The sequence below is a fragment of the Ursus arctos genome, unplaced genomic scaffold, assembly GCF_023065955.2.
Source record: "Ursus arctos isolate Adak ecotype North America unplaced genomic scaffold, UrsArc2.0 scaffold_4, whole genome shotgun sequence".
Lineage (NCBI taxonomy): Eukaryota > Metazoa > Chordata > Mammalia > Carnivora > Ursidae > Ursus > Ursus arctos.
The window spans coordinates 2,276,457-2,302,708 of NW_026623056.1; the positions used below are offsets into that span (position 1 = coordinate 2,276,457).

Sequence of the window (26,252 nt, forward strand, 5' to 3'; positions counted from 1 at the left end):
GGGAAGTACCAACGGTCTAAAATCTGATGACAATTGTTCTTATAGGAAGCAACCTCACTGAAAATATTCCTTTTGTTTACAGAAAATGCTGAGGGTTATTGTAACTTGACTTAATGAAGCAATATTATAAAATCTAAAGTGTATAACAATACTGTAATTATATCTTCAAATCCATGGAAATTTTATAATATTATAGTGCAACCAAAATAAAGTATTTCCACCCAGAAAATTACTTTGTCATGTGTTCCCACATTATATCCAACTATAATCTTCAGTTTCGAGGCTATAAAGAGAAACATATAAAGAACTACATTCTGCTCTGGAATTCAAAGTATTGCTTTTAGATTTGACTCCGCAGGCTACCGAGTGACATTTATGGGCCTGTAGTGTTACATATCGGAGGCTCAACAATTCACACTTTATTTCTAGACCAAGATATAACTTGTATCTGATTAGATTGTGGAATGTCAGAGTTCCTGAGAATGCCTGAGTAAGAAGAGGTGACGTTAAAGCCATTTCCTTAAAATAAAATTATCTGATAAATAAAAATGTGTTCCTCACTTCTTGAAGACAGCAAAGGAAATGATAGGTTATAATGAAGAAGTTTTTAAAATATCAAGCAAGGGAATGAGCAGAACTGAAAAATAAACGATTTGTTTTTAAAACTCAGTGAGTTTGAAGATTGGTAAAGTATTTTTTAAATTACTTTTAGATAATATTTTGAGAGGAAAAAAAGACAACCTGATCATGTCTGTCCATTAAGATGCTCACTTTCCGTGTTTCCGCTCTTTGCCACTTAGTCATAAAAAAGGCATTAAGGGAACTGCCACTGATCCCTGTCCTCATTTGTGCTGTCGAAACGACCCCGTGTAATGGCAATTAGTTAATGTGGGAAAAGTGATTTGAAAATGAAAAGTGATACCTGAAAACTGAGTAAGTAATGCTGTTAGGCGAAGTTGGAATAAGCTAGAATGAGGCTGCTTTGTATCACCTGCCAACAGGTAGAAGCTGGAGCAGAGTAGAAAATTGGCCCCTTTTTCTTTCTTCTTTCTTTCTTTCTTTCTTTCTTTCTTTCTTTCAGATTTAATTTAATTAATTAATTTATTTGAGAGAACGAGAGAGAGCACAGAGCTCCCTCTGTGAGAGGGAGAAGCAGACTTTCCACTGAGCACAGTCCAATGTTGGGCTCGATCCCAGAACCCCGGGACCATGAACTGAGCCAAAGGCAGATGCTCAACCAAGCCACCCCGGCACCCCCAAATTGGGCCATTTCTAACTAGGAATTCTTGTGATCATTTTCTAAGCTTTTTTACTTTATGAGTTGTATGATTTTGGAAAACACCTTATCTTGAACTTTCTTGATGTTCTTTTGCTTGAGGGCATTTGTTTTCTGTTGCGTTTCTTATTTCGAAGTTGGAGTCTCATCCTCTGAGGCCCCCACACGGCCTTCTATATTCTGAGCAACTACCATTTCAAGAAGGAGAGAGAGAATAACCCTATCTATTTCATTTTAAAAAATCAAAATGCACCTAATTCCCCACTGCTAAGCACATTAAAAAATAATAATGCAGTTAATTTAATGACTTCTCAAAATACTGATTCGACCCGTGTTCATGATACAAATGAATCCTCACCTTCCACCATGCTGTTAAACAAGCTGCAGGAAGAGACCTCTTTCTTCAAACCAAGGCCACCAGCTCAAAGCTGATTTCAACTGTTTTAAACACAGCGAGAGAACTGGTAGGAAGGACATGGTGTTCTAGCTAACTCAGGGATGCACCATCTTTTTTCTGGACTAATTTAGATGCAGGGAAGTGGAACAAGGCACAACAAGATACTAAATGTAGCTTCTCTTCCAAACTTAATCTCTATCAATTGTGAAGGTTTCCAAAGGAAATGCAACCTGGGCTCTGTATTCTAAATTCTCTGGCACACCTCCATTAATTAGTGCAGCAATTACTGATTTGAGTATCAGTCTAAACTATTTTGTACTTTCTTTTAGCAGTGGTCAAACAAAGGGGACAAACACCTTTCAACGTAATAATAATAATAATAATAATAATAATAAATCAATGGTTTTTTTTATTGACAATTTAGTGCTCACTTTTTCAGAAGCTACACTTCCAGTCTATAGTACCCAAGGTTTCCAATGGTGTTGTCTATATGAGGATGCAATTATCTGGGACCAAAAAAGGGAAAACTCCTCTGAGATTCAAGACACTTATGTCTTGCCACTATTGCATAAAATCTGTCGTTACTTCATAAGCATTTCAGAATATAATTATTTCTCTATTAAAATATGACACAAAACCACTCAGACGAGATGAAAACATTTCTCCTTCAAAGTTTTAAATAAGGAATCTGAACCCTATCTTAAACCAGTAACTTAATACTCTCATGTTTGAAACTAAGTTTTTCCTTTGACATTTCAGCTTTATAAATATTTTATCCTTAGCTTCTATGAAACATTATTACCTTACGTGCTCATGTATTTCTTTCTTTCCTCAATTGTATATTCTTTCCTCACACTAAGAATAAAATCAGCCAAAATATTTCTTGAGGAGTTCTAAGAATATCAATTCATGTTGCTGGGGTAAAAAAGAAAAAAAAAATCAAATGAAAGCAACCATTGGTTGCTTATTCCCAGTAGGAACAGCCTTGTGGACCAGGGAGCATACTCACTACTAAGCCCACTGTTCTATTTTTGACTCCAGCCTGCCCTCCTCTTTCTCTCTGCTTCTTCATTTCAACATTTCTTTCCTTCTCCTCATCCGGAAATAACTGAGCTGCAAACAAACAAAAAAGTTGTATTTAAACTTCTAATTTCGATTGCTAAATCTGAGAACGGGCATTCATTCACTGGTTGGGACTGAAATGGGTCCTCCTTCCAGAGGTACTTTGAGCTTCAAATCTATAATTGGAAATAAGAGGGGTTCCTGGGTGGCACAGCGGTTAAGCATCTGCCTTCGGCTGAGGGAATGATCCCGGCGTTCTGGGATCGAGCCCCACATCAGGCTCCGAGGCTGGGAGCCTCCTCTCCCACTCCCCCTGCTTGTGTTCCCTCTCTCGCTGGCTGTCTCTATCCTGTAGAATAAATTTAAAAAATCTTTAAAAATATATATAAATATATATAATTGGAAATAAGAGAAAATCTATAAAGACTCTTTACCTTTCTATACTCTGTACTTTCTCCTTTTAAATTATCTTTTTTATTCATTTTCGTCAATATCCATTCATATAGGACTACTAAACTGTACATTATTTGTAATTTTTTTACCGCACTTTTTTAACCATAAATAACCCCCTATTTAAAAAAAATTTTGTATCTACCAATATTTAGTAGGATTTCTTTTGATATTTCTCTTTCATTTTGCAATATTTTTCAATAGTATTTATCCAAGGTCTTAGTCTGTTCGGGCTGCTATAATAAAACAGACTGGGTGGCTTAACAACAGACATTTGTTTTTCACAGTTTTGGAGACAGAAAGTCCAAGATCGGGGCGCCTGGGTGGCACAGTCGTTAAGTGCCTGCCTTTGGCTCAGGGCGTGATCCTGGCATTCTGGGATCGAGCCCCACATCAGGCTCTGAGGCTGGGAGCCTGCTTCTTCCTCTCCCACTCCCCGTGCTTGTGTTTCCTCTCTCGCTGGCTGTCTCTCTGTCAAAATAAATAAATAAAATATTTAAAAAAAAAAAAAAAGGAAAAAAAAGAAAGTCCAAGATCAAGGTGCTGAGAGTGTGTCTGGTAAGGGCCCATTTCCTGGTTCATAGATGGCCTAATTCTTGCTGTGTCCTCACATGGAGAAAAAGTGAGAGACTCTCTGGGGTCTCTTATTAGACATGAATCCTATTCATGAGAGCTAAACTCTCCAGACCTAACCACCTCCCAAAGGACTATCTTCTAATACCATCGTATGGGGGTTAGAATTTCAACATATGAATTTGGGAGGAGACACAAACATTTGGTCCATAACATTCTGCCCTTCTCCCATCCATGCCTTTCTCAAATGCAAATTACATCCTAATATTCTCAAAAGTCTTAACTCATTCCAGCATCAACTCTAAAGTCTTAGTTTAAAGTCTCATCTAAATCAGATACTGGTAAGACTTGGGATACAATTCATCCTGAGGAAAATTCCTTTCCAAGCTGTGAACTTAGAAAATCAAACAAGTTGTGTGCTTCCCCAAAAGTGGTGGAACACGCATGTAATAGGCATTCCCATTCCAAAAGGGAGAAATAGGAAAGAAGAAAGGGGTAATAGATACCAAGGAAATACAAAGTCTAACAGGGAGAACTACATTGAACAGCCAAGAATAATCCTTTCTGGCTTGATGCTCTGTCTTTCAAATCCACTGGAATGGCAATGTTACCCCTGTGGCTTGGTGGGTGGTCCATACTGTGGCAGTGACCCCACCCATGTGGCTCTCTGAGGTGACCCACTGCTCTCCTGACTCCTCTGAGTGTGGCCAACCACGACTCTCTGCAGAGCCCTCACCCCGTAGGAGGTAGGTTGAGGCAGTCTGCCCCACGGGAACCAGAGAGGCAGCCTCATCCTTTGAAACCACTTTGCAACATCTCAGAAGAAAAGAAACAGGAACTTGGAGACATGGAAATAAAATCTAGCTAACCTAAAACACAGTGATTTAAAATAAATTTTTTAAAGACTGAATAAAAATGTATAAAGCCTCCATAACTTGTAGGATAATATGAAACATCTAAGATACATATAATGAGAGTCCCCCCCAAAAAGTGGGGGGGGACAGAAAATCTTGGAAAAAATAACAATAGAAAAATTTCCAAATTTAATGAAAACTACAGAGCCATATATCCAAGAATCTCAATGAATTCCAAGCAGCATAAACACACACACACACACACACACACCAAGAAAACTGGAGCACATCACAAGGAAATTGCTTAAAATCAGTGAGAAAGGGAAAATTTGACAAAGCATTGTACCACGTGTTAGAGCAGACACTAAGGAGAATAAAGGACATATTGTATGCCCTAAGAAGCTTGTTTTAGTTCTCAGTTTACGTATACATGTGGTTTGCATGTGAGGCATCCACATTTCCTCTGGGTTTGAAAGAGTTATGACAGAACAAAAGTTCTAATGTAGGTACAGAAATTTTTAGGACTGTTTCACAGATTGAGCAGCATCTGAAAGCAAGATTCTTAAGAAGCCAGGAGCATAGCCCAAATTGAGAACCCTGCAGATCATGCGAGGAAAAGTCCATCGGAATCATATTGAAGCAGCAGCAGAATAAGGAGTTTGGTAAAGGGAAGGGAAGTTTCAGGAACGACACTGGCAAGAAGGACTCTTCTTTGGTGGCAGGATCTGGGTTATCCAAGAATAAGGGATCCTTCAGAGAGAGTCCACATTGAGAAGGTGAGTGGAGAAGAATCTGAACTTTGGGCCCAAGAGGGCATCTGTGATCTGCAAATAGAACATTCCTCACCTGGAAACTGATGTCTTTGTAGGACATTCTAAAATGACTCATCATTCCACATTTTCAGACCTCAAGTCCTTGAAGATTCCTGTTTCAGAAGGTTGCTTATTTTTTTCCTTGCTTTATCACTTCTACTTTCTCATAATCAAAAGCCTTCTAATTGACCAGTCTGATTGTAGCTTCATTCTTTGTCCTCTAACCTACACCAGACAGAACTACCAAACAAATCTTTCCTAAATACTGTGTGCATCAGGTCTTTCCAAGTGTCCTCAGAAACCTTCAGTACTTCACTGTTTCACTTTCCAGCAAGTGTAAACTGGGCAAGCCACCAAGATTTCCAACATGTGTCCCTATTAGACCTATTCACATTTATTTCCTCAATACTCAGCCTCTGACCTATTCATGTCCATCTCTCACCCCATCATTAGGTCTGCTTGTCTTCCTTTACTCATGTTCACCATGCCCTCCCTCTTTCCCTCCATCTACCCATCCTTCAAGTAGCACCACCCACCCTCAAAGCTTTTCCTCATAAATTTGCTGCTTAAGCATTACTATGGGAGTTAATATCTTGCTTATATGGTTTAGTAGTTAATTTTCAATACTATTGTACAATGCTCTAATAAATTATTTTATGTTAATTCTTGTTCATATACTAAGCTTGAGAGTTATAATTAATCTTTCTTCTACAGTCTCCAATGCCTAAGACAGTTTTAAATCACATAAAAGATAAATAATTGTTGTTTGATTGACACATTAAGTCTGCAGTTCAAACTGACTAAAATAAATATATTTTTCAGCTATTTTTCTAAAAATTATTCACTTAATTATAATGAGTTTTGATTCACAGAGCTAAGGAAAATGTAATCCAAATTAGACAGCAAAGATCCTTGATATTGCTTTTACATGTAAAACTTTTCTGTAACCAATTCCTAATTGCAGTGATTTAGAAGCCAGACTCCAAAGTTGGATTTTTTTGGTCATAAACATGAATTATAGTGCTGATACTAAACTAAGTTCCCATGTTCTTTTGTCAGTAGACGAGGGAACCAAAGATCAGAATGATACTTTGGAAACATGATGAGCAATGACTTCACATGGACCTATAGAAAAATCCTTGTCTTGCACCTTTACAGACTTAACAGACTTATAAGTGGTTACTTTACAGCACAGCTGATTTTGGAGAGGTTTAAACGAAACTATGACAGGGTCTAGAGTAGGAACTTTTCATTCTCTGAGTATGAAGAGAGTATTTTGTATTTAGTATTTCATATTCAGAGAAAATAATATCAAATTTAAACAGAATTCTGTTAGCTACTTCTCTGTACATATTCTTATTAATTTAAGGTCATGGAACTCAAATAATACACCAAACTTCAGGAAGCCTACTACAAGTAGATTTTTAAAAGCTATTACTTTATTACTATAGTCTATCTAGTTTTTGTTTTATGTAGTAAAATATCATACTTGTAAAAATAACCTACTGGACCTGCACCAAAATAAAAGGCTTTTTCACAGCAAAGGAAACCATCAACAAAATGAAAAGGCATCCTACTGAATGGAAGAAGATATTTGCAAATGATATAACCAAAAAGGGATTAGTATCCAAAATATATAAAGAACTTATATAAATCAATGCAAAAAAATATTAATAATCCAATTAAAAAATGGGCAGGGGGCACCTGGGTGGCTCAGTCGTTAAGCATCTGCCTTCGGCTCAGGGCATGATCCCAGGGTCCTGGGATCAAGGCCCGCATTGCACTCCCTGCTCCCCTGGGAGCCTGCTTCTTCCTCTCCCGCTCCCCCTGCTTGTGTTCCCTCTCTCACTGGTTGTTTCTCTCTCTGTCAAATAAATAAATCAAATCTTAAAAAAAAATGGGCAGGGGACATGAATAGTTATTTTTCCAAAGAAGATATACAGATGGCCAATAGACACATGAGAAGATGCTCAACATCTCTAATCATCAGGGAAATGTAAATCAAACCCACAAGAGATATCACCTTACACCTGTCTGAATGGATAGAATCAAAAAGAAAATAAATAACAAATGTTGGTGAGGATATAGAGAAAAAGGAACCCTCATGCATTGTTGGTGGGAATGTAGATTGTGTAGCCACTGTGGAGGTTTCTCAGAAAATTAAAATAGAAATACCATGATCCAGTAATTCTACTCTTAGGTATTTATCCTAAAAAACCCAAAAGCACTCATTCAAAAAGATATATGCCCTTCTATGTTATTGCATTATTTACAATAGACAAGATATGGAAAATAAAGAAGATGTGGTGTATATACATACACACACACACACACACACACACACACACACACACACTGGACTATTACTCAGCCATAAAAAAGAATGAGAGCTTCTAATTTGCAACAACATAAATGGACCTAAAGGATATTATGCTAAGTGAAATAAATCAGACAGGGAAAGACAAATACCACACGATTTCACTTATATGTGGAATCTAAAAAACAAAACAAATGAATAAATAAACAAAAAAAAGCAAAAAGAGACCCATAAGGACAGAGAACAAACTGATGCTTGCTGAGGGTGGGGGATGGACAAAATGGATGAAAGGGAGTGGGAAATACAGACTTCCAGTTACAGAATGAATAAATCATGGGAATGAAAGGCACGGCATAGGGAGTAAAGTCAAAGATACTGTAATAGCATTATATGGTAGCAGATGGTAGCTATACTTGTGGCAAACACGGTATAACATACAGACTGTGGAATTGCTATATTGTACACCTGAAACTAATGCAACACTGTGTGTCAACCATACTTCAATTACCATGCTTGTTTGGAAGAAGCTGCAATAGCTCTGTACAGTTCCTAGTACTGTGATTCTTGTTTCCATGTTATGCAAACATAACACATAATTTTGTACCTGTGACACATAGTAGAAAACCAAAAAATACGATCTTTTGTTTTTCCCACATTCAATATCATTCCAGAATTAAGGAATGGGCAGAAGGTACCAAAGGCATGATAAGATTTATATTGAAGAAAAAAAATACAAATACCCCAAAGAGGCTAAAACTATTAGCTGGGTCCATTTGACTGTCTCCCCTTCAAAGTATATGAGGAATAGACCTATGACATAACAGTCAAAGAGCTTGTTAGTTTCCATTCCTTTCAATGGGAGTAATTGAATGTAGCAATTTAGAAGTGAAAAAATGACCATAGTCTTTAGCATCTGGACCAAAAGAGACATCAGAGCAAGTATTGCACATGTGGATCTTGAACCATCATATGCAAATTTTGTAAAAATTAGATATATTGTGAAACTAGCAAACTCACTGGTGACAAGGTTTTAAGAAAGTTGTGGCTTTCCATAGATGCTGTTTTATAGCATAGTCCTATCACACAGACTGCTCAAGTACTTTACATCAGAGGAACTCAGTCATATCAGCAAAGAGGGGGAAAAGAAGAAAATTAAGAAGATCCATTTTGAAGATGGTCAAACTAATATACTTTCATGAAAACATGAAGAAAACAAAGGAGTGGTTTTGAGGGAACTTGTTACGTTCTCTGAGTAGCCCTGGATGTGACTAGAGGAGATTTTTAGGATCAGAGTTGGGTTGGAGTTAAATGGATTCTGTGACCATATTCTTTCTTCTCTTGAGATGTCTTGAGTGCACAGTTCCCCTGAATTAATTGCATTACATTTTAGAAGGAAAGAAAAGAAAGAAATTCCTGCTAGTGTGCAGAAGCTAACAGACAGTCCAGGCCAAAACCTCCAGAGAACCAATTACTGGTTTTGAGACTAACAGTTTGTGGGAAACATTTTCATCAAAGAAGATAAATGTAGCAGTTGAAGGTGGCCATCTCCTTCATTACTGCTCAACTTCAGTACCTTGCCTGACCCAGTCTCCGTGATGAAGATTGTGCTCTAATGTGCAGCAGCACCTGTGAGAGCCAGAGCGCAGCTCTGCCCAGCTGATGGTCACCGTGGCTTCTGCATCTTCATGTGCACTTCCAGGACGCTCAAACAGGGAAATCAAGGCCGTCGTGAAAGCAACTGCCTGAACCTTAAGAGAGATGTTGAAAGGAAAACACACATGGACGGTGTAATTGTTGCCAAAGATTTGATGTTCCTTAAGATTAATAAGGAATAGGGATGCCTGGGTGGCTCAGTTGGTTAAGCATCTGCCTTCAGCACAGGCCATGATCCCGGGATCGTGGGATCGAGTCCTGCATCAGCGGGGAGCCTGCTTCTCTCTCTGCTTGTGCTCTCGGTCAAATAAATAAATAAAATATTTTTTAAAGGATTATTAAGGAATAGCTATTGAATTAATGGGAATTTCCCCAATATTATTTAAAGGATGCAGGCAGTTATAGTAAAAGACAGAACAATGACCATGTTGGTAAAGAAATTACCAAGGGCAGCTCATTATTTGCTTTTATGATACACTTGTTATTAAACACACAAAGAATGCAAAGCTTTCACGAGTAGGAAAGGAAATTGTTCAAATCAGACTACTTCAGTGTTCGTGGGCATATTCTTGTGTCATTCAGCACGTAATACTCTTGCAGCAGGTGGGTGGAATGTCATAGGAAGACAAATCATCGTATCCAATGTCTGGGTTTGTGTGCTATCCTCACGAATGCATCTATCCCGCTGTTACATGACACAGGAACTAAGCACTGCCCAGGAGGCTGTTACAGAGGAGGCTTGTGAATGAAAACCAGTATAATTAATCTGAAAGAGTTGTAAGAGATAACTTTAGGCATTTAATAATTGGCAAGAAAACCACATGAAGATTGTCTTTGTAAGCAAGAAAAGGAACTGTGACCTAATCCATCTTTTCTATGTCCAGTATGTGTGGCCTTATAATCTGTAAGTTCAGAGGTCACCCTCTTTGTATTCTATTTCTATACCAAGCTACAGTTTGATGATTAAATCCATAGTAAACAGAAGGGGGAATGAAACATGAGAGACTATGGACTCTGAGAAACAAACTGAGGGCCTCAGAGGGGAGGGGGTGGGGGAATGGGATAGACTGGTGATGGGTAGTAAGGAGGGCACGTATTGCATGGTGCACTGGGTGTTATACGTAACTAATGAATCATCGAACTTTACATCAAAAACCAGGGATGTACTGTATGGTGACTAACATAACATAATAAAAACTTATTATAAAAAAGAAAAAAAGAAAAAAACTAAAATAAATCCATAGTTCAATCTTTCCTTTCCTCACTTACCTTTCCAGTTATGTCCCCAAAAGAAAGAACTGATTCGTTGGCATCAAGGGGGTCATACCAATATTCCATACAAATTGGCGTTCCTTTCAGGCCTTGGAGTTTATATTGACAAGGAAATCCTCCTTTGGACAGCAGATCATAGAAACAAATCTCTTTACTCGTAAAAGCCACTGCTATCTAAAGTAGCAAACAGAAAATCCGAAAGCATTTCTGATGAATTTAGTGAAATCGGTATACAAAGGAGACATGCAAATCTTAGCACCAAAGCAGACACTGTTCCCTGAGGGTCACTAAGTATTACAGAAACATAGCATGGTGGCACTAGTGTACTTTATTCTAACTTTGGACACTAGCCAAGAAAAAAATTCTTCCCATTAAAGGCATTTGAACATACTTTCTTCTGTATCCCCACTTCACACACCTGCCAACCTCTTCCATCCATGGGAGATGAGATGATTAATCACATAGAAAAAACAAAGACAGAGGGCGACAGCATCACACGGTCATGCCAGAAGCTTTACAAACAATGTTTTACAAAGCAAGCAGAGGCTTTCATAAAAATCAGTTGATAAAAACTCTGTTAAGTAGCTTCACAAGTCAGATAAAATCCCAAAACCATTTTTAAAAGGGTAAATAAATTTGGTGATAAAATTGATAAAACTATAGCTAAACTACCCCAAGATTTAAAAAAAAAAGAGTGAAAATACATATTACGAAAATAAGAAATAAAAGAGTACACTACTAATGCCTGATAGAAATAAAAGGGGATTATAAGAGAATATCATAACCAATGGAAGGCCAGCAAAGTAGATAGCCTAGATGAGATGCCAAGACAAATTCCTGGAGACAAAAATATTACCTAAACTAACTCAGAACCAAATACAGAATCTCAGCTGACAAATAGTAAGTAAAACAACTGAATTAGGAATCAAAACAAAATTCTCACAAAGAAAATCCCATGCCCAGATGATTTCACTAATAAATGCGACCAAACATTTGAAGAATTAACACCAATGTTTCTCAAACTCATCCAAAAAAAAAAAAAAAAAGTGGAGGGAATACTGCCCGAATCACTTGATGAAACCAGTACTATCTCATTACCAAAACCACACAAAGACATCACAATAATACTGCAACTTTATCTCCCTAATGAATATAGATGTAAAAATCTTCAATTAAACACTAGCAAAGAGAATCCAACAACGTATAAAAAAATTACATACCATGACCAAGCAATATTTATACCAGAATGCAAGGCTACTTTAACGTACAAATATCAATGTAATATTCTATGTTAATAAAATAAAGGACAAAAACTATATGAATATCTCAATACATACCAAAAAATGTATTAGACAAAATCCAACACATTTTCATGAAAAAAAAATGCTCAATAAACCAGGAAGAGAAGGAAACTTCTTCAACCTGATATATACAAAAAAATCACATAGCTGCTATCATACTTAATGGTGGAAAATTGAATGTATTCTTCTTAAGATCAAGAATGTGATGAGGATGTTCACTCTCACCACTGCTATTCATACCACACTGGAATTTCCAGGAAGGGAAATTAGACAAGAAAAAGAAATAAAAGCATCCAGATTGGGAAGGAAGAAGTTAGACTATCTTTATGAGTAGATGACATGAGCTTAAACATGGAAAATCCTAAAAGATAACAATAACAACAACAAAAAATGATCAAAACCAATAAATGGCTTCAGTGAAGTTGCAGGATATAAGATCATTTTCTTAAAATCTATTTTATTTCTGGGGCGCCTGGGTGGCACAGCGGTTAAGCGTCTGCCTTCGGCTTAGGGCGTGATCCCAGCGTTCTGGGATCGAGCCCCACATCGGGCTCCTCCACTATGAGCCTGCTTCTTCCTCTCCCACTCCCCCTGCTTGTGTTCCCTCTCTTGCTGGCTGTCTCTATCTCTGTCAAATAAATAAATAAAATCTTTAAAAAAAAATCTATTTTATTTCTATACACTACTAATGTACAATCTGAAAATGATATTACCAAAAGCAGTGTTAGGAACACAAAGACAAAACAACAAAACACGTGCTGTGATACAGTATTTGTAAATTATCCATCTGATAAATGTATATCTCCAGAATATATAAAGAAGCCTCAAAACTCAACAAAATAAATACAACAACGAAATGGGCAAAAGATTAGAACAGACACTTCACCAAAGAGGATATATAGGTAGCAAATCAACATATGAAGATATGCTCAATATTATTAGTCATTAAGGAAATGTGAATTCAAACCACAATAAGATAAAAAATATAAACCTTTTAAAATGGCTAAAATTAAGAGGGGAAAAAGAAACCCTGATTATACCAAATATTGGTAAGGATGTGCTATATCCACACTATGAAATATCACACAACAATAAAAAGATAAACTACTTTTTTATTATGTTCAGTAAGCCACTGTATAGTACATCATTAGTTTTTGATGTAGTGTTCAATGATTCATTAGTTACATATAACACCCAGTGCTCATCACAACACTTGCCCTCCTTAATACCCATCACCCTGTTACCCCCTCCCCCAGTCACCTCCCCTCTGAGACCCTCAATTCGTTTCCGGGGGTCCATAGTCTCTCATGGTTCATCTCCCTCTCTGATTTCTCCCCCTTCAGATTTCCCTCCCTTCCCCTACGGTCCTTCGTGCTATTGCTTTATGTTCCACATATGAGTGATACCATATGATAATTGTCTTTCTCTGCTTGACTTATTTCACTTAGCATAATCTCCTCCAGTTCCATCCATGTCGATGCAAATGGTGGATATTCATCCTTTCTGATGGCTGAGTAATATTTCATTGTATATATGGATCACATCTTCTTTATCCATTCATCTATTGAAGGATGTCTCGGCTCCTTCCAGAGTTTAGCTATTGTGGACATTGCTGCTATGAACATTGGGATGCATGTGCCCCTTCTTTTCACTACATCTGTATCTTTGGAGTAAATACCTAGCAGTGAAATTTCTGAGTCGTAGAGTAGCTCTATTTTTAACATCTTGAGGAACCTCCATACTGTTTTCCAGAATGGCTGTACCAGCTTGCATTCTCACCAACAGTGTAAGGGGGTTCCCCTTTCTCCACATCCTTGCCAACATTTGTTGTTTCCTGTTTTGTTAATTTTTGCCATTCTAACTGGTGTAAGGTGATCTCTCATTGTGGTTTTGCTTTGTATTTCCCTGATGGTTAGTGATACTGGCAATTTTTCGTGCGTTTGTTAGCCATTTGTATGTCTTTTTTGGAGAAGTGTCTGTTCATGTCTTCTGTCCACTTTTTGACTGGGTTATTTGTTTTCTGAGTGTTGAGTTTGAGAAGTTCTTTATAGATCTTGGATATCAGCCCTTTATCTGTAGTGTCATTTGCAAATATTTTCTCCCATTACGTGTGTTGCCTCTTAGTTTTGTTGACTGCTTCCTTCACTGTGCAGAAGCTTTTTATCTTGAGGAAGTCCCAAAAGTCCATTTTTGCTTTTGTTTCCCTTGCGTTTGGAAATGTTTCTTGAAAGAAGTTACTGTGGCTGATGTCGAAGAGGTTGCTGCCTATGTTCTCCTCTAGGATTTTGATGGATTCCTGTCTCACATTGAGGTATTTCATCCATCTTGAGTTTATCTTTGTGTATGATGTAAGGGAATGGTCCAGTTTCATTCTTCTATATGTAGCTGTCCAATTTTCCCAGCACCACTTATTGAAGAGACTGTCTTATTTCCATTGGATATTTTTTTCCTGATTTGTCAAAGATTAGTTGACCATAGAGTTGAGGGTCCATTTCTGGAGTTTCTATTCTGTTCCATTGGTCTATGTGTCTGTTTTTGTGCCAATACCATGCTGTCTTAGTGATAACAACCTTGTAATATAGCTTTAAGTCAGGCAATGTGATGCCCCCAGCTTAGTTTTTCTTTTTCATCATTCCCTTGGCAATTCAGGGTCTTTTTCTGGTTCCATACAAATTTTAGGATTGTTTGTTCCAGCTCTTTGAAAAATGCCAATGGTATTTTAAAAGGGATCGCATTGAAAGTGTAAATTGCTCTGGGCAGGACAGACATTTTAACAATGTTCATTCTTCTAATCCATGAGCATGGAATGTTTTTCCACCTTTTTGTATCTTTCTCAATTTCTTTCGTTAAGTGTTCTGTAGTTTCTAGAGTATAGATCATTTACCTCTTTGGTTAGGTTTATTCCTAGGTATCTTATGGTTTTTGTTGCTATTGTGAATGCAATTGATTCCTTAATTTCTCTTTCTACAGTTACATTGTTAGTATATAGAAAAGTAACTGATTTCTGCACATTGATTTTGTATCCTGCCACATTGCTGAACTACAGATGTATCTCAAAATCCAAGCCAAGCTAAAGAAGTCAGACCAAAAAGAGTACACACTGTTTGATGTCAATTATATAAAACTCTAGAAAATGCTAACTATTGTATAGTGACAGTGAGCATATTAGTTGCTACCCGACAAAGAGAGATGGGAGGAGTTGAACAGGGGACTTCAAAAGAGCACAAGGAAACTTTTAAGGAAGATGAATATGTTCATTATCTTCATTGTACTGTTGATTTTTCACAGTATCTAAACGCATTAAAAATCTATCCACTTGGGTACTTTTAATATGTGCAGTACATTTTGTGTAATTATACCTCAATAAAGCTGTTTGAGAAAAGAAGAAAAAAGCAACATTTTTAAAACTTCCATGTTGACTAAGTGCAAAGGAAAAAGGCTAAGATTTCATCATCAGTCCTGGAAAGAAGAAACAATGCCACATAATCATCACACAATATAACAACACAAATATTACATGATAATAATAGAATGCTGCACACAGATATAAAAGAAAATCTGGACTTGAACTATGTTTTAATCAATACAGTTAACATTATTAACACCAGATCCTTAGAAAGAAGGAACTGGATACGACATCAGCTACTATTCCAGAGGCAGCAAAGACTCTGAAACAGGTTCTGAAACCAAGCTGCCTCTGTTTACAAATCTTGCAACACTGATTACATCCTATGTGACTGGGGGCAAATTCCACCTCTCCTTGCCTAGTCTCTCATTCCTAAAGTGGGAATGATACCCACCTTATGCTGATCTTGAGAAGATTAATAGAGTAAGGCATGTCACATAGGAAGCAAATGATGATGATGATTCTTTATGTTCCAGGCATCAGAGCATACCATTTGCCACTAAAAAGAACCTGGGTCTTTGGAGAAATGGCTGATTCTAGATCTGGCATAATAAATATGCAAGATGATTCTGGAACATTTTGTCATACCAGAAAGCAAAGAAGCTTTCAAAGACTAATACACTTTATATCAGAAAAGACTCAGAAGCTAACTTGTATTCATCCTGGTGTCCAAAGATGGTACAATTTTAAGGATGGATTGATAACTCAGTGGACTGAAAGAAATCAAATTGCTTAAACTCATGAGTTTGTAATGATACTGGTACTCATTTTTCATCTTTAGAGGATTTTGAATGCTGGTAAATAAAAGTAAAGAATTAGTCATTTATCCTGTCTTTGGTCTATGATTTGTACTACATTATGGCTAAATAATTAACAAGGGGAATTTCTTTCTATAGAGGTATTTCACTTTATAAAGAGGAAATGATGAACGTAGAATGTCGTCATCATCTTGTAACCCCTAAATAAACTGATAGATCAAGGAATAATCAGTGGTAACTGTTAATGTCCCAAGAAGAGAGAGAACAGGCATTTTGTGCCTACCAACTGAGGAACCTGTATTCCAGAACAAACAATTCTAAAACTGATCAAGTCTTTAGATCCGACTACCAATATACCAGAAATATGGGGAACAAGTGGACATGTTCAACAACTCTATCTAAATACAGTCCACAAAATCCAGACTGCGGGAAACTCTAAAGGACAAATACCTAGTTTCTTTAACAAAAACAGCAACAGCAAGAACAAAACAATGGAGCAATACAGAAGAGGTGGAGAAAAACATGTAGATCAAAAGAGACCAATCAACAATTCACGGTGGTCTGGACCTTATTCAGATCCTGATTCAAACAAACTATTAAACAAGGAATTAACAGACTATTAAAAATTATAAGACAGGAAAATATGTACATGACTGAATATTTGATGATAGTAAGGAATTATTATAATTGATATTAAATGTGATAGCAGTATTATGGTTATGCTAAAAGGGAGACTTTTTAGAAAGACGAAATATTTACAGATTAAATAATTACATTACTTAGGTTTCAAAAGTGGGGAGATATAGATAAAACTAGATTGGCTGTGAATTGGAAATGGTTAAGGGTAAATATTGGTTCTTAACACTATTATCTCTGCCTGTGTGTGCATTTAAGAATTTTCATAAAAAGTTTGCCATCTGCTTAATATAAAATACTAAGAATATGGATTCTTTAAGCTTCTTCATCCTTCCCTCACAAACTGATTTTCCTTTCAATGTGTTATCTTACTTATAGGTCGAGTCACATAAGGGTATTTGTACTTAGGGGGCCCTCCCCATCATAATTAGGAAACTGGCTAGAACAGTGGTTAAAATCAGATAAGCATTCCTTGTAACTGTATTGAGCTGTGCCACACATTGTTACAGCCTCTCAGCTCTGCATATGGGCCCATGATTCTACTATAGACTATAGAGTCGGAAACATCTTACGAGCCAGCAATGCAGCATGGCCACATTCGGGACAGAGCCAAGAATCTGAGTCACCATCAGCTGTGTCCTTTAAAGGTGCCCAAGAAAACAGTTTGGGAAATCGAGTAGCCCACTTGGCTCCACTTGCATTCCCTCCATGTCAGAGGAGAGGCACAGAGGGCTACTACAGCTCTCTGCCACTGCCAGTGTTACACTTGATAGTGACCAGGAGCCCTGTCTCATCAATTTCCCCCTTTTAAAGTAGTAAATTTAGGGTGCCTGGGTGACTCAGTCAGTTAAGCATCTGCCTTCAGCTTAGGTCATGATCCCAGGGTCCTGGGATCGAGTCCTGCATTGGGCTCCCTGCTCAGCAGGAAGTCTGCCTCTCCCTCTGCTCCCCACCCCACTAGTGATATCTCTCTCTCTTTTTCTATCTCTCTCCAATAAACAAATTAAAAAATCTTAAAAAAAATAAAGTAGTAAATTTATTTATGAAGACTTGGTACCTTGTTTACATTTTCCAGAGAAACCAGACTTGTCACCCACAGGTGTTTAAGCTTGGTGGCATCTGAAGTGATGGGAAGGGTTTCTTGCAGCTTTAAATTCTCTCCCCAGATTCCTAATAAACCTTCCTTACTGATGGTCAGATAACGACTTGAACTTTTTAAGAAAATTACTTTTTGAATGGTGTCCTTGTGTTTCACTGGGAGGAATTCAAGGTCTTTCCACTGGGGAACCACAGTTGCCTTTGCTCGTTCGTCTTTCTCGTAAAGGGCTGACAGCATAAATGAAGTCAGCTTGTCCCAGTTAATGAAGCCATCTTGGGCCACATCTACTCTGTCGAAGAATTCCCCATATTCTTCTTTTGTGCCCCAACCAACAATCTTTGTCATCCTTTGCATAAACTCTTCTTTGGACATGCAAATGGTTTGACATGGCTCTGAGGGCTAGAAATAAGAATAAAAACAAGACAATAGTGAAACCATCCATAAATACCAGAGCACCGTCCCATCCCCAAATATGGACCTAATCAGCAAATATTCCAAGATGCAAAGACAAATGTCTTTTACTCTATAACAGGACTATATATTAATTGGGACTGGGGAGCACATAACTGACAAGGCTACAAGCTGACATGTTTAAGAACAAATATCCTTATAACTGGAAAAGGGAGGCAGAGACTTATATAATGATGGAAGCAGCAGGCGGAGTAATGTGGAGCCATATTCCAAGGAATGCATACACCTCCAGAAGCAAGAAAAGGCAGGGCAGCAGTCTCCACTAGAGCCTCCAGAAGGCAGGCGATCCTGACAACACCCTGACTTGAGCCCAGCACAACCCATTTTGGACTTCGACCTCCAAAGTAAGATCATGAATTTGTGTGTTTGAAGTTACTAAGTTTGTGGTAATTTGGTGTAACATCAGTAGGAAACTAGTATAGTGGTTCACAGATGATGGGTGGACAGAGTATAGCACAGCCAGTAAAATTATATGACACTGAAACTAATCCAAAAGCAAGAAGTCCACTTCTATAAATACACCATTACAAATATGCCATGACAGTGAAACCATATATGGTTGATTTTTGTTATTAGTCTTACATATGCCCTATAAAGTCTTTGCCAATACTAAATTAGCAGATACTGGACCACAGTTTTGAGAGGAAACACAGAGTCATGTTTCTATGAGCCTCTGGTCACAATACTTTCATCACTTGATCAATTCATAATTTGTTTTGTGTGTTTCCATGGAAAGACACTTAATTTAATATATATAGTTAATTTACTAATATTGGATTCATTTACCAGCTGAATAAAGCTTATCTAACACACGTGTTTTCTCCGTAAGGCACCTCAGTGTCTTCTTGCACTTAAGGACACTAAACAGAACTTTACCACCACACTTGGGGGCGATTTTTAAACAGTGAAATCACCAACAAAGACACAAAACGCATAAAGAACTTGGCACTATGTAGACAGCAAATAGGATACTTGTTTGCAGTATGAGAGCTAGAATAAAAAGGCAGAGTGTCACGTTGTCTGACCTCAGCCTGGAATACGTACATCAGAGGCTGAAATCTTTGGCCCCTCTGTCCATGTCTGCGAATGACCATGAAAGCATCTCCAGTATTAATTAGAGGTTACAAATAAATTTCAGCAAGTAGGCAAACTCACAAATACAAAATCTGTGCATAATGAGAATACCGTATTGTTAATATTATTATTCTTTGAGGGATGCCTTTGAAGGTGGCTCAGTTGGTTGTGTCCGCCTTCTGCTCAGGTCATGATCCCGGGGTCCTGGGATTGAGTTTCACATTGGGCTCTTTGCTCCACAGGGAGCCTGCTTCTCCCTCTGCCTGCCGTTCCCCTGCTTATGCTCTTTCTCTCTCTGACAAATAAATAAAATCTTTTAAAAATTTTTAAAAATATTATTTGAAACAATATTTCAACTAAGTATATCTTTTACTATTTTAATAGGCTATTTGGTTTGGTGAGATTCATGATGAGAGAATCTACTCTTCCTACTACCTTGGAGCCAAGGAGTCAGGATTGATAGTAAGCACCAGGAGACAGCATACTGTAGAGCGAGTCATATCATTGTACGTTTAACCCTACTTCCACCAGTAATTGTGAGAACTACTGGCAAGTTACTTCACTGCTGAGAGTTAATTTCCCCATCTGTAAAGTGAGTATACCAATATCAGCCACAAGAAAATTGTTTGTAAAATTAACTGACATATCAATAGATGAAGAAAAAGTATTTGACAAAATTCAATGCCCATTCATGATAAAAACTCCCAGTAAACTAAGAATAGAGGGGGAACTTCCTTAACTTATTAAAGAATATCTACCCCAAAAATATACATTTAACATCATACTCAATGGTGAGACACTGGAAGCTTTCCTACTAAGATCTGGTACAAGACAAGGATGCTTCCTCTCACAATAGCTTTTTAACATCATAATGAAAGTTCTAGCTAATGCAGCAAGGAAATAAAAGGCATACAGACTGGAAAAGAAATAAAACTGTTTTTGTTTACAGGTAGCACGATCATCTATGTAGAAAACCTGAAAGAATCAACAAATAAACTCCTGGAACTCATAATAATTACAGCAAGACCACAAGATACAAGGTTAACATGCAAAAGTCAATTGCTTTGCTATATACCAGCAACCAGTAAGTGGAATTTGAAATTAAAACCACAATACCATTTATCACAGCATCCAGAAAAATGAAATGCATATAAATCTAACAAAATATGCATAAGATCTTTATGAAGTAAACTACAAAACTCCAATCAATGAAATCAAGAAGAGCTAGATAAATGAAAACATAGTCCACGCTTATAGATAGGAAGACTCAATACTGCCAAGATCTCAGTTCTTCCCAAAATAATCTATAGATTCCTTGCAATTCCAATCAAAATCCCAGCAAGTTATTTTGCAGATATCAACAAACTGATTCTAAAGTGTATATGGAGAAGTCAAAGACCCAGATGAACTAACACAATATTGAAGGGCAAGAACAAAGTTGGAGAACTAACTCTACCTGACTTCCAGACTTACTGTAAAGCTATAGTAAGTACCCAAACGGTGTGGTATTGGCATAAGAATAGACAAAGAGATCAATGGAACAGAGAGCCCAAAATAGACCCACATAAATTTAGTCAATAGATCTCTGACAAAGGTCCAAGGTAATACAGTAGAGAAAAAATAGTATTTTCAACAAGTGGTGCTGGAATAACTGGACAGCCACACGATAAAAAAATGAATCTAGACACAAACCTTACATCCTTCACAAAAATTAACTTAAAATGGATCACAGACCTAAACGTAAGACACAAAACTCTAAAACTCCTAGCCAATTACCTAGAATCAAACCTCGATGACCTTCAGTTTGGTGATGACTTTTTAGCTGTAGCACCAAAGGTGCTATGCACAAGAGAAAGAACTAATAATCTGGACTTCACTCGGGGCACCTGGGCGGCTCAGACGTCAAGCAGCTGCCTTCCACCCGGGGCGTGATCCCAGAGTCCTGGGACCGAGCCCCGCATCGGGCTTCCAGCTCTGCTGGGAGCCTGCTTCTTCCTCTCCCACTCCCCCTGCTTGTGTTCCCTCTCTCGCTGGCTGTCTCTCTCTCTGTCAAATAAATAAATAAATAATCTTAAAAAAAATCTGGACTTCACTAAAATTAAGAACTTCTGCTCTACAAAATATAATGTCAAATGAATGAGAGAAAATCCATAGACTGGGAGAAAGTATTTTCAAAAGATGTATCTGATAAAGAACTCACCCAGAATATATTTTTAAAATTTAACAATAAGAAAACAATCCAATTTAAAAATGGGCCAAAGGCCTTAATTCATACCTCACAAAAGAAGATATACAGATATGCAAAAAGCATATGAAAAGAAGCTCCACATCATATGTCATCAGGGAAATGCAAATCAAAACAGCAAGGTGTCCCTACACACCCTATTGGAATGGCCAAAATTCTGGGACACTGACAAGAGCAAATGCCGACAGGATCTAGAACAGGAACTCTCACGCATTGCTGATGGGAATGTAACATCATACAGCCTCTCTGGAAGACAGTTTGGTGGTTTCTTAGAAAACTGAACATACTCTTATTACCTGATCCAGCAATCATGCTCCTTGGTATTAACCCAAATGAACTGAAAACTTCGGTTTTCAGACAAAAACCTGCACACGGATGTTTATAGGAGCTTTATCATAATTGCCAATACTTGGAAGCATAAAGTTGATGTCCTTCAGAGGTGAATGAATAAATAAACTGTGGTATATCCACAGAATAGAATAGTACAGCGCTAAAAAGAAATGAGCTATTAAGCCATGTAAAGACCTGGAGGGACCTTAAATGCATACCACTAAATGAAAAAAGACAATCTGAAAAGGTTGCATGGTATGATTCCAGCTACACGAAATTCTAGAAAAGGCAAAACCACAGAAACAGTGAAAGGTTCAGTGGTTGGCAGGGGTTAGAGTGGGGGAGGGTGAATAGGCCGAGCCCAGAGGGTTTCCAGGGCAGTGAAGCTGCCCTGTATGACACCATAATGGTGGGTATATGTCATTATGCTCTTGTCCAAACCCCACAGAATGGACGAGACTAAGAGTAGTCCTAACATAAAGTGTGGACTTTGGGTGACTGTGAGGTGTCAATGTAGGTTCATCGACGGGAACAAGTGCACCCTCTGGTGGGGATGCGGATAACAGGGGAGGCTGTGCACGTGTCAGGGAAGAGGATATATAAGTAATCTCTGTATCTGCCCCTTAATACGTTGTGAGTCTAAAACTACTCTAAAAATGTAAAGTCTTAATTGAAAAAAAAAAGGTGAACTGAAGTATTATGTGTGCAAAAACTAAGTAATCAAGTGTTTAATAGAATTTAGTCTAGGCTTTTAATTAATTAAATGAACTTTCTGAGAAATAATTGGTATCTAGCCCTTTGAACTACTCAGAAGTCCATCATTCTTTTCTTTGTTAAATTATTTTTAGTCCAAAAAGTTTAGAGAGATGGAAATTTTTCAGTGACCCAGATTTTAAGTGTGGAGAAAGAAATCTGATCGTAAAAACACTCCATTTGAGCCAAACTGCAAAATGTTTCTAAACACTAAGTCAATGTTGATCTTTTACTTTAAAACTGTTACATAATGATATCAATCAACCTCTTATATTTATGTTATTATCTTATGTATAAAACATTTTAAAGCTGAATCGAGTATTTTCTTCCTATGAATTAGTGATTTTTTTTTTTACTTCTAAGAACAGGAAATTGTTTTGACTGATAAATACCAAAATAAGTTTTTGTTATATTCTAGAATATGGAATTGCAAGTAGACCATAAACAAAGATGACAACAGACTTTCTTTCCCAAAGTAACATACATTATCAAATTTATAATTTTCTGCACATTGATAATGCCAATATGCACTGGGAGAAGATTTACGAAATTTGACAGAAACGAGCAATTACATAATACACCGGACAGTTCTATTATTGACTGTTCACTGATTTAAGTTTGAAAATAAAACCAGTTTTTGCCATACCTTTGCTTAAAATTTAGGAATTTGCTTTTACTAAAAATTTCTAACGTGTTTCAAGAAGCATTATACCTTGATCAGTATGTGGTTTGTGTTTATTAATTCTATTACACTCCAGCTTTAACAAATTAACTCAATGTACAATGAAAGTATGTGTTCTTTCACGCAAACTTAAAAGCACAAATGTATTAACTTTGACCGCACAGTTAATGCTCATTTGATCAATGGCTCCCACTTAGGTTCTGGGACCAGAACTGATTCACACATTTCATTGTATTATACACATGACGCACTGCGGCGGGACTATTGTGTGGTTGTGCGGATGGAGCTCTCAGCCTCAGCCTCAGTTATTCCGCCTCCAAATAGGGATAATGATAACTAACTGTTAGGGCTGTTATCAGGATTAGCTGATAATTTATGTGAACCACACAGCATAACTTAAGGTGAGTATAACACATTTATTATACTCAATAAATGTTAATTCCCTGCTAACTAGTTTAAATAATAGAAGGACTATATATACAATGTCCTCATGTTAGCAATGACTCGTCTCTAAGGATTTAGCTAAATTCATTTGTTGATATGAGTGTGTGTGTGTGTGTGTGTGTGTGTGTGTGTGTGTAAGGATTTGGAAGTGTACATAATTACTAATTTTAGTAAATTGGTCCTCTCTGTCCGGGGTGGCTAGTTGCTAACTAGACCTTCTAAGAGGCTTCTCAGTGGGTCCAAAGAACGTGAAGGAGACTCTACTAACAGGATAACGGAAGCTCTCCGTTTCTCCGCCCGTGGCCATCATGGCAGCAGAGGCTAGTTTTGGGCTTCATATGAAATAGCAACTGTACGCACGGTTTCAACGGCTCTTCCTCAGATAGAAAATGGTTCTAAGTGAGCTCAGTGAAAGTAAAGTTTACCTACCCGTTTCCAGAGACCAAGACCCTTTCATACAGACAAGACCCACATTTGGTCCTTGTGAGCCACTTCTGCTCCTTGATGAATGTTTGCTGAGCCGGAGGTTTCTATCCTGGACTTCTCAGCAGAAGGTATCTCCACAGGAAGAAAGATAAAGGAGTCCCTCAGTCTAAAAATGAGCTTGCCTATACCATGATTTAGTTGAGATAAACTCTCAACCTGTATTAGATTCAGTACTGAGTAGCAAAATAACTTACTTTGGAAGAAAAATACATGTATATGTAAGTATACATGTATATCTAAAATTAATGCCAATTTAGTTAACATCTGGATATTATGCCTAAATTCACTCCATAATATTTGGGTGACCATAAGTCAGTCATAATAATATTCAGGGTTTATATTAGGGTACAATAAGATAATCTGCATATAAGGCCATCTTTACATTAAACAAATTTATTCCAACTTTAAGTTATTATTGTTGAAGTCACATCCTCAGCAAGCTAGATTCACAAGCATATATTTAGTATAGCTAGGGAAATATTAAGAATTTAGGAAATTTGATTTCATTATAAAACATAAGCATAAAATAATTAATTCTTGGTCCCTTCAATTGAAAATTTAATTTGACTTTAGTAAGAAGTATGGCTTTAATATAACCTTCTTCCCATAGATAATCTGTTCCAATTTGAATGCAGACTTTCCAAACAAAAACTCCTGACAGCGTTTGAAAGTATACTCTTTCACTTCTTTTAGTCAAGATTCTCTGGTCTTTTGGAGGTAAAAATTAGTAGCCCAGCATCTCTTAGAACTTCTCTTATAATAAAAGAGAACAGTGTAATTTTTTTTAAAGATTTTATTTATTTATTTGACAGAGATAGAGACAGCCAGCGAGAGAGGGAACACAAGCAGGGGGAGTGGGAGAGGAAGAAGCAGGCTCATAGCAGAGGAGCCTGATGTGGGGCTCGATCCCATAACGCCGGGATCACGCCCTGAGCCGAAGGCAGACGCTTAACCGCTGTGCCACCCAGGTGCCCCAAGTGAACAGTGTATTATCTAATAGAAAACATATTCTCATTCAGTCCTTTGAAGATAATGTTTGTACATTTATTTTGCTATGTCTATTTAACTATGGAGCAATAAAATAACCCAGTATTGCTTCCAATTGTTCTTGCAAAAAAGCTAATACACTCGGAAAGTCTGATTGATTATCTCAGTGGACACAACTTTAGATATTTAGAAAATCTTCCTGTCTTTCTGAAAACCTTTCAAAGAATATTCTAAAAATCGTTTCCTTTTGCCTAGAAACCATTTTTCGCAGATATAGTCAGTTCTCATAAGCTATCTTAAAAAAAAAAAAAGGCATGGACTTTGTACAAGTCCCTTCAGCCTTTGAGATTTGTAAGATTTAGATTTCGCTGTACCTTCTGTGAAAACTAAGCATGAAACCTAAGTGCAAACCTTCAAAAATATACCCTTTGCAAGAAACTTGACCACCTTTTTTTAAACTGAGATCATGTAACTTCAATTAGCAATGTCTAAGTGTGCCAACACATTTTTAAAATTACTTTTTTGCACAAAATAATTCATAAAAATTTGGTGTAGAAAATACAAAATCTATAAGCCGAGGGGCGCCTGGGTGGCACAGCGGTTAAGCGTCTGCCTTCGGCTCAGGGCGTGATCCCGGAGTTGTGGGATCCAGCCCCGCATCAGGCTCCTCTGCTATGAGCCTGCTTCTTCCTCTCCCATTCCCCCTGCTTGTGTTCCCTCCTCACAGGCTGTCTCTATCTCTGTCAAATAAATAAATAAATAAAATCTTTAAAAAAAAAAATCTATAAGCCGAAATTTAAAATCCTCCATAATGCCATCAACAGGTCAGACTTTTTCTGGGCAGAAAAAGAAATACCTGTGTATTATTTTTTCAAATGGTGTCATGATATACATTATCTTTGGATGCTGCATTT

The 26,252-nt window shown here is 37.4% G+C and overlaps 1 protein-coding gene across 1 annotated transcript in view; it reads right to left on the reverse strand.

The window, feature by feature from the left end:
• Nucleotides 1-26,252, reverse strand: part of WDR49 (WD repeat domain 49) — a 124,254-nt gene that overhangs the window by 85,461 nt on the left and 12,541 nt on the right. Inside the window, exons 3-5 of the mRNA XM_026499147.4 lie at nt 17,825-18,265; nt 10,664-10,840; nt 9,315-9,489 (exon numbers count right to left, since the gene is read on the reverse strand). Of these exons, the coding sequence (XP_026354932.2) occupies nt 9,315-9,489; nt 10,664-10,840; nt 17,825-18,265 (793 nt within the window). The remainder of the gene's footprint in view (nt 1-9,314; nt 9,490-10,663; nt 10,841-17,824; nt 18,266-26,252) is intronic.